At 40.8% G+C, this 10480-nt stretch overlaps 1 protein-coding gene across 3 annotated transcripts in view; it reads right to left on the bottom strand.

The window, feature by feature from the left end:
- si (sucrase-isomaltase) overlaps positions 1–10480 on the bottom strand; it is a 148448-nt gene that overhangs the window by 18134 nt on the left and 119834 nt on the right. For all 3 annotated transcript variants that reach the window (XM_014215243.3, XM_014215242.3, XM_045724816.2), the window contains exons 34-40: positions 10256–10318; positions 10015–10131; positions 9700–9790; positions 6448–6586; positions 1920–2053; positions 1764–1798; positions 1407–1523 (exon numbers count right to left, since the gene is read on the bottom strand). In XM_014215243.3, coding sequence (XP_014070718.3) covers positions 1407–1523; positions 1764–1798; positions 1920–2053; positions 6448–6586; positions 9700–9790; positions 10015–10131; positions 10256–10318 — 696 coding nt within the window. The remainder of the gene's footprint in view (positions 1–1406; positions 1524–1763; positions 1799–1919; positions 2054–6447; positions 6587–9699; positions 9791–10014; positions 10132–10255; positions 10319–10480) is intronic.

The following is a 10480-nucleotide window of genomic DNA, read 5'->3' as shown; positions in this document are numbered from 1 at the left end:
GGATCGTGTTGGGGGGGCTCAGATCACCTTGAAAATTCAATTACGCCTCTCTCTCTCTCTCTGTCTCTCTGTCTCTCTGTCTCTCTCTCTCTCTCTCAGCTGATTGGTCGGCCCCCATTGATGAATGGAGAGCTGACACCGCCCCCTCGTCAGGACGCATCTGTCTTCAATTACAGACTCCTTCTGAAGCAATATAAGCCAGTGTTCTGTTGCTAAGAAGGATGAGATGATTGCTGAGAGAGAAGGCTGATGGTTATATCATAGGTTGGTTGGTGCTTGTTGCTGAGAGTGAGACAGGCAGTTTTGGTATGTACTATGTTAGTTGTTGCTGGGAGCAGCCTTGGTATGTTCGGTGTTAGTTTGTTGCTCAGTCAGATAGAGCTTATTTGATATCCTGTGTTTCTGTTTTTTTTGTGTGAAATTGTTTATAATATTCTGTTTCATTTGTTCCCAGGGGGGAAGGGGAAGGCACCTAGGGAGTGCTTAGGCAAGAGGCCCGCGGGCATACATAACCCGTAGTATTCACTGTCTATGCACACTAGGTAAGACCTGGGCGGACCACCCCCTGTATTTTGGATAGTGCACCAGGTGGTGCTAGTTAGGTAAGTAGTGGGTAGGCATGTAAGGTAGGAGAGGGGGCTTTGATATTTACTTTCTTTGCTTTGGTTCCGTCCAGCCCCTTTTCCCCCAAATAACCTTGTAACGGAATTAATTTGTTGTAAACGGTAATTCTCTGCCTTTTGTCATCCTTGCTCACACCTACGGTCCCACACCTCTTTCACACCACGGAGAGTTGAGTTGTAGCAGGGTGTTGAGTTCCCTCTTCATAGAGGCGTGCGTAACACACACACACAGCCTCACCGTGTCCGTCTTGTATTCCGACTTGGGAGCAGGGAAATGTAGCCCTGGTGGATCGATCTCCCGACGTCGTTATTGGATGTTCCAACACTGCCAAAGGTCACTGCTAAAACGAATGTCACCTCCACTACGCCCACTATGGCACTGCTACATTATTCTGTGTGTGTGTGTGTGTGTGTGTGTGTGTGTGTGTGTGTGTGTGTGTGTGTGTGTGTGTGTGTGTGTGTGTGTGTGTGTGTGTGTGTGTGTGTGTGTGTGTGTGTGTGTGTGTGTGTGTGTGTGTGTGTGTGTGTGTGTGTGTGTGTGTGTGTTAGGCCCCTGGTTTCAAGGGACCTTATCAATGGAGGGGAGTGTGTCAGTAGTCTCTATGAAAAGCACACTGGGGTGGCAATGCTGGACATGTTCTGACGCTGTCATCTACTCACAACAAAAAACAACCTGTCAACTTGAAGTTCAATAATGACCCAAGGGGACTGCCTCGGAGTGAAGGAATATGCGACTAAGTGTGTGTGTCATTGTATGGACAGGTAGATTGCTAGATTACTCACAGGGTTGAACTTGCCGTTGTGGTTGCGAGAGTAAGGATAGAATGCACCAAGCTGCGTCCAGCGAAGACACATCTCATACTGGGCTGGATTAAAGAACCCACAGATATCAGCTCCAGTCTGAGAGAGATATAGAGGGGGGGAGAGAGAGAGAGAGAGGAGGGTAGAGAGAGAGGGGAAGAGACAGAGGGGGCAGACAGAGATTTCATCGACTGCAGCATCGGTTGTACAAAAATGTGTTTTGGTTACTTCAACAATATTTAAATAGTGAAAACAGCTTAGAAGAGACGACACACAAAACAGTTATGAAATCAACAACATTTGCCATGTAGAAAGGAGCCAGAGAGAAGAGTCACTTACGTAAGAAAATCCAAACAGACTGAACTCCATCATTCCTGTTAAATAGAGAGACAGAACAGTCAATACACACACACACACACACACACACACACACACACACACACACACACACACACACACACACACACACACACACACACACACACACACACACACCTATGATTGACTTGTAGAGCTGATCCCAGCTGGAGTTGTTGTCTCCCAGCCAGTGTCCAGCCCACTTCCCACTGGAGGGGTAGGTAGACCTGGTCACCACTATCCCCCGCTTGCCTGTCACACTCAGCAAGGCGCTGGAGAAAGAGGGAGGAGAAGTCAGATATCTAGTTCACTATATAGGACTATGACTATATACCTAGTTCACTATATACCTAGTTCACTATATAGGACTATGACTATATACCTAGTTCACTATATAGGAGTATGATTATATTCCTAGTTCACTATATAGGAGTATGATTATATTCCTAGTTCACTATATAGGAGTATGATTATATACCTAGTTCACTATATAGGACTATGACTATATACCTAGTTCACTATATAGGAGTATGATTATATACCTAGTTCACTATATAGGAGTATGATTATATATCTAGTTCACTATGTAGGAGTATGACTATATACCTAGTTCACTATATACCTAGTTCACTATATAGGAGTATGACTATATACCTAGTTCACTATATAGGAGTATGACTATATACCTAATTCACTATATAGGAGTATGACTATATACCAAGTTCACTATATAGGAGTATGACTATATACCTAGTTCACTATATAGGAGTATGATTATATACCTAGTTCACTATATAGGAGTATGATTATATACCTAGTTCACTATATAGGAGTATGACTATATACCTAGTTCACTATATAGGAGTATGACTATATACCTAGTTCACTATATACCTAGTTCACTATATAGGAGTATGACTATATACCTAGTTCACTATATAGGAGTATGACTATATACCTAGTTCACTATATAGGAGTATGACTATATACCTAGTTCACTATATAGGAGTATGACTATATTCCTAGTTCACTATATAGGACTATGATTATATACCTAGTTCACTATATAGGAGTATGACTATATACCTAGTTCACTATATAGGACTATGATTATATACCTAGTTCACTATATAGGAGTATGACTATATACCTAATTCACTATATAGGAGTATGACTATATACCTAGTTCACTATATAGGAGTATGACTATATACCTAGTTCACTATATAGGAGTATGACTATATACCTAGTTCACTATATAGGAGTATGATTATATACCTAGTTCACTATATAGGAGTATGACTATATACCTAGTTCACTATATAGGAGTATGATTATATACCTAGTTCACTACATAGGAGTATGACTATATACCTAGTTCACTATATAGGAGTATGACTATATACCTAGTTCACTATATAGGAGTATGACTATATACCTAGTTCACTATATACCTAGTTCACTATATAGGAGTATGACTATATACCTAGTTCACTATATACCTAGTTCACTATATAGGAGTATGACTATATACCTAGTTCACTATATAGGAGTATGACTATATACACTGCTCAAAAAAATAAAGGGAACACTAAAATAACACATCCTAGATCTGAATGAATGAAATAATCTTATTCAATTATTTTTTCTTTACATAGTTGAATGTGCTGACAACAAAATCACACAAAAATAATCAATGGAAATCCAATTTGTCAACCCATGGAGGTCTGGATTTGGAGTCACACTCAAAATTAAAGTGGAAAACCACACTACAGGCTGATCCAACTTTGATGTAATGTCCTTAAAACAAGTCAAAATGAGGCTCAGTAGTGTGTGTGGCCTCCACGTGCCTGTTTGACCTCCCTACAATGCCTGGGCATGCTCCTGATGAGGTGGCGGATGGTCTCCTGAGGGATCTCTTCCCAGACCTGGACTAAAGCATCCGCCAACTCCTGGACAGTCTGTGGTCCAACGTGGCGTTGTTGGATGGAGCAAGATATGATGTCAATTGGATTCAGGTCTGGGGAACGGGCGGGCCAGTCCATAGCATCAATGCCTTCCTCTTGCAGGAACTGCTGACACACTCCAGCCACATGAGGTCTAGCATTGTCTTGCATTAGGAGGAACCCAGTGCCAACCGCACCAGCATATGGTCTCACAAGGGGTCTGAGGATCTCATCTCGGTACCTAATGGCAGTCAGGCTACCTCTGGCGAGCACAAGGAGGGCTGTGCGGCCCCCCAAAGAAATGCCACCCCACACCATGACTGACCCACCGCCAAACCGGTCATGCTGGAGGATGTTGCAGGCAGCAGAACGTTCTCCATGGCGTCTCCAGACTCTGTCACGTCTGTCACATGTGCTCAGTGTGAACCTGCTTTCATCTGTGAAGAGCACAGGGCGCCAGTGGCGAATTTGCCAATCTTGGTGTTCTCTGGGAAATGTCAAACGTCCTGCACGGTGTTGGGCTGTAAGCACAACCCCCACCTGTGGACGTCGGGCCCTCATACCACCCTCATGGAGTCTGTTTCTGACCGTTTGAGCAGACACATGCACATTTGTGGCCTGCTGGAGGTCATTTTGCAGGGCTCTGGCAGTGCTCCTCCTGCTCCTCCTTGCACAAAGGCAGAGGTAGCGGTCCTGCTGCTGGGTTGTTGCCCTCCTACGGCCTCCTCCACGTCTCCTGATGTACTGGCCTGTCTCCTGGTAGCGCCTCCATGCTCTGGACACTACGCTGACAGACACAGCAAACCTTCTTGCCACAGCTCGCATTGATGTGCCATCCTGGATGAGCTGCACTACCTGAGCCACTTGTGTGGGTTGTAGACTCCGTCTCATGCTACCACTAGAGTGAAAGCACCGCCAGCATTCAAAAGTGACCAAAACATCAGCCAAGAAGCATAGGAACTGAGAAGTGGTCTGTGCAGAACCACTCCTTTATTGGGGGTGTCTTGCTAATTGCCTATAATTTCCACCTGTTGTCTATTCCATTTGCACAACAGCATGTGAAATTTATTGTCAATCAGTGTTGCTTCCTAAGTGGACAGTTTGATTTCATAGAAGTGTGATTGACTTGGAGTTACATTGTGTTGTTTAAGTGTTTATTTTTTTGAGCAGTACACCTAGTTCACTATATAGGAGTATGACTATATACCTAGTTCACATATATAGGACTATGATTATATACCTAGTTCACTATATAGGAGTATGACTATATACCTCGTTCACTATATAGGAGTATGATTATATACCTAGTTCACTATATAGGAGTATGACTATATACCTTGTTCACTATAGGAGTATGACTATATACCTAGTTCACTATATAGGAGTATGACTATATACCTAGTTCACTATATACCTAGTTCACTATATAGGAGTATGACTATATACCTAGTTCACTATATAGGAGTATGACTATATACCTAGTTCACTATATACCTAGTTCACTATATAGGATTATGACTATATACCTAGTTCACTATATAGGGGTATGACTATATACCTAGTTCACTATATAGGAGTATGACTATATACCTAGTTCACTATATAGGAGTATGATTATATACCTAGTTCACTATATAGGACTGTGATTATATACCTAGTTCACTATGTAGGAGTATGAATATATACCTAGTTCACTATATAGGAGTATGACTATATACCTAGTTCACTATATAGGAGTATGACTATATACCTAGTTCACCATACCTAGTTCACTAGTTCACTATATAGGAGTATGACTATATACCTAGTTCACTATATAGGAGTATGATTATATACCTAGTTCACTATATAGGAGTATGATTATATATAGGAGTATGATTATATACCTAGTTCACTATATACCTAGTTCACTATGTAGGAGTATGACTATATACCTAGTTCACTATATATAGGAGTATGATTATATACCTAGTTCACTATATACCGTGTTCACTATATAGGTGTATGACTATATACCTAGTTCACTATATAGGAGTATGACTATATACCTAGTGCACTATATAGGAGTATGATTATATACCTAGTTCACTATATAGGAGTATGATTATATACCTTGTTCACTATATAGGAGTATGACTATATACCTAGTTCACTAAATGAGAGTATGGCTAGATACATAGTGACTCCATAAAGAGTGACTAGATACAGAGTGACGAGATACATAGTGACTAGATACAGAGTGATGAGATACATAGTGACTACATAAAGAGTGACGAGATACAGAGTGACTAGATACATAGTGACGAGATACATAGTGACTAGATACATAGTGACGAGATACATAGTGACTAGATACATAGTGACTAGATACATAGTGACTAGATACATAGTGACTACATAAAGAGTGACGACATACAAAGTGACTAGATACATAGTGACTAGATACATAGTGACTAGATACAGAGTGACGAGATACATAGTGACGAGATACATAGTGACTAGATACATAGTGACTAGATACATAGTGACTTGATACAGAGTGACTAGATACATAGTGACTACATAAAGAGTGACGACATACAAAGTGAGTAGATACAGAGTCACTAGATACAGAGTGACTACATACAGAGTGACTAGATACAGAGTGACATGGCTAGATAGAAAGTGACTGATGCTGAAAATGTTGCATTGGTCACTAATAAGGATGTGTCCATACTCACTCGTATGTGGGTTTTGTGTGAGACCATCCATACAGATTGTGTACGTCATAGTGTTTGACCGGGGTACCATCACTGAGGTGCTGTTGGCTGTTCATGCACAGAGTCTTATGGTTGAGACCACGGTGTCTGGATTCCAGGGCTGGAAAGACACACACAACATACTTACTGTCCTGAACATAGCAGGGAGAAAGTAGGGTTTAGGTGGTTGTGACTAGGGCTGTGGCGGTCATGGCATTTTGTCAGCTGCCGGTCTCACGGTAATTGACCGTTAATTAACATAAACACATTTAGCATCTCCTGGCCTCCACACACATAGCCTACAAACCATGCACTGATGAAGACCTTTGGAACATCTACATTTTAAAAAGTCTAATAAATCCATGTAATATAGCCTACACCTTCACAATAAATCCATTATGTATTTTAGACAGGTCTAAAGAAACATGATATGAAGAAAATTATGTCTATTTCAGAAGAACAGAATAGTATACCCTGAGTTGTACTTATGTTAGGTCCTGATCTGGCTCTGCCATGTGTCTGTGGGCTACACTAGTTCATTTAGCAGACAAGATTTTCTTAGAATTCAGTGGCATTATTGTAGATTATTTCATAGTATGAAGAATACAATTGAACATAGCTGAATAAAACTTAAAGGATATTTTCTCCAAACGATTTAAGGGAGTGCGCACATGTGGCTATTCTGTGTTAAGCAGTTAACAAAGAAACAAGTACTCCTATATGCTTCATTTAGAGTTATTTATGTAACTTTAGTTGTGATACAAACGTTCACCTATATGTTTTCATTTTTAATACATTTCTAAGGCTGCATGATGCAATACAAAAAGGTTGTATGAAATGCATAAGCTCTGCTTTGTTGTTTTTGGCAGGCTGTACACATTTCATCAGTCTCTTATTCACAATTTGACAAGCACTTGATAATGCCTCAAATTTGTGTGGCCATTATGCCCCCTAAAAAAATCCATGCCTTTTGCGGCCAGTGGCCGTTGTGCCCTTGGGCTGAATATAATAATTATAATTCCCTTATTTCAGCTACGTGCTTCAAAACACCTCTCACTCACATGGTTCTCTCAGATGGCTAAATTCTTATTAGCCAATGCCTGTCACGTGATTGGGTCTTTATCACAGGCTACAAGTGAAGAAAGACACATTGGGCTCCTTATCCAATTCCGAGGCGCATATTGAAGATATTGGAAGTACTGTCCACATAACATTTAAGTCAGCCAAAAAAGCCTAACGAACAGCAATAGCCCTTGCCTATGTTAATCTACTATCCCCCATAGTACAAAAATTGACCTATTCTATTCTGTGCGAGAAATAAATATTCCAAACATAGTCTGGGACTGTTGTGGGATGCGATAGATCCTAAATGAATACAACCACTAGCATCAAAAAAACGTTTTTTACACAATGAGGCTGACACAACAGATCAGAATGTTTAGCTTAAAATGTTGATCAAATGTTTGGCTATTTCTTCACATTATAAGCGCAGCAATGCACACATGGCAGTAGTGTGAATGTTCCAAAATGCAATCAATTAGTGGGAAAAAACAATTTTCAAAAGTGATCAGAAATGTGATTATGTATGTAATTCTTGTATTATAAAGGTGCATTTTTATGGTGAAAATGATCTTCCCCAAACTTGAAACTCATTGGCTGCTTATGTATGCCAGTTAGGCTCAACAATTGTGTTTCATTTGAAGAAGTTATTTGGCCACTTTAATTGCGATACAAACCTTATTAAAACATATAGGCCTATGGGCTAGGCTACATGAGTTGTGCGACTATGATTTGAAAAATTAGAAGGGAAAAAAAAGGCGTGCTCTGTTTCTTGCTTTACTGAACAAGCTGGGCATCATTCACAAATGATAGGGTAATATTGTCACCCATCAGACAATACTGGATTTAAGGTAGTTTTTACATATACTAAATAATATATATGTGAAATTTGTTTTGATTTAGAATGGACAAGTATCATCCACCTGTCTCAAAACAGTAATCTATGCACTTAAATAGCAAACGCAGAATGCTTTTCACATGGTTAATTTTCATGCCAGCAAGGTAGGCTGTACTCCTGTTGTAAATATAAGCAATGTGCTTAATATTAGGAAAGCTGAGAAATAAATATAGTAGGCCTAGCCTAAAGAAAGCTGATGGGATCCTCCTCTTTTTAAGAGGTCATCACTCTGTCGTTTTCTCACGCAACAGCATAGCCTATAGAAATGTTGCGCAACATGAGCTCTCGTGGTTGATTAGATTTTCAATTACATTTTGCATTATGTCAGAGTGATTAGAGGGACAATAGAGTGCTAAGTACCAGGCAGTTAACAAGTTTGGTAGGCTACTAATGACCATCAGCAGCATCAGAGCTTGGAGAAGCCTAATTACCGTGACTAAACAATCTCGCGGAAATTGACTGCCAACATGACTCGTGACGGTTACTGTGGCGATAATAGTGTCTTGAGTGTCTTGATACAGGTGTGAGTGTCTTGATACAGGTGTGAGTGTCTTGATACAGGTGTGAGTGTCTTGATACAGGTGTGAGTGTCTTGATACAGGTGTGAGTGTATTGATACATTTGTGAGTGTATTGATACAGGTGTGAGTGTATTGATACAGGTGTGAGTGTATTGATAAAGGTGTGAGTGTATTGATACAGGTGTGAGTGTATTGATACAGGTGTGAGTGTCTTGATACAGGTGTGAGTGTCTTGATACAGGTGTGAGTGTCTTGATACAGGTGTGAGTGTCTTGATACAGGTGTGAGTGTATTGATACAGGTGTGAGTGTATTGATACAGGTGTGAGTGTCTTGATAAAGGTGTGAGTGTCTTGATACAGGTGTGAGTGTCTTGATACAGGTGTGAGTGTCTTGATACAGGTGTGAGTGTATTGATACAGGTGTGAGTGTCTTGATACAGGTGTGAGTGTATTGATACAGGTGTGAGTGTCTTGATACAGGTGTGAGTGTATTGATACAGGTGTGAGTGTCTTGATACAGGTGTGAGTGTATTGATACAGGTGTGAGTGTCTTGATACAGGTGTGAGTGTCTTGATACAGGTGTGAGTGTCTTGATACAGGTGTGAGTGTATTGATACAGGTGTGAGTGTATTGATACAGGTGTGAGTGTCTTGATACAGGTGTGAGTGTATTGATACAGGTGTGAGTGTATTGACACAGGTGTGAGTGTCTTGATACAGGTGTGATTGTCTTGATAAAGGTGTGAGTGTTCTTACGTGGCATGTATGGGGGGTTGTCGTAGACAGGGGGACCCAGACACTTCTCTCCAACGGTCCCATGGACGAAGCTGGATGGTTCGTTCATGTCCTAAACACACAATCACACTCAAGGTAAATTACAGACTGTGTGTGTGTGTGTGTGTGTGTGTGTGTGTGTGTGTGTGTGTGTGTGTGTGTGTGTGTGTGTGTGTGTGTGTGTGTGTGTGTGTGTGTGTGTGTGTGTGTGTGTGTGTGTGTGTGTGTGTGTGTGTGTGTGGAGTGTGTGTGTGTGTGTGTGCGTGCGTGCGTGCTTAATGGTATGATATCACTCACGATCCAGAGTCCATCAAATTTCATGGTTTTAGTGTAGAAATCTGAAATCTCCCTATGCCACCACGTTGCTGTACGATTCATGAAGAAGTCTGGGAATGCCGTATAGGACCTATAGATCTGGGATTGGCCAGAGAACACATGACCAAAAGAACGTTAAGACATGTCAGTAATTGGACTGTAAAACAGGAAGTGTGTCAGGCTCTGTGATTGGATAGTTGTGTTAACAGGAAGTGAGACATACCTCTACTTGCGTGTCCCAGTCTACAGACTCATTGACTACAACACCAGGGAAGTCAGGCCATACCTACAGCAGATAGAAAAGACAACTTTATTACAGTGGCATAGAGTAAATTAGTAGAGTTGAATAGAGTTAATTAGTAGAGTTTAATAGAGTCAATTAGTATAGTTGAAAATAGAAAATGTGTACAGTTGAATAGAGTAAATTAGTAGAGTTGAATAGAGTTAA

The sequence above is a fragment of the Salmo salar genome, chromosome 09 (genome assembly GCF_965601325.2).
Source record: "Salmo salar chromosome 09, fSalSal1, whole genome shotgun sequence".
In the NCBI taxonomy this organism is placed as follows: domain Eukaryota; kingdom Metazoa; phylum Chordata; class Actinopteri; order Salmoniformes; family Salmonidae; genus Salmo; species Salmo salar.
Note: the sequence above shows the minus strand (reverse complement) of the source record. Positions and strands in the feature narration are given on the sequence as shown.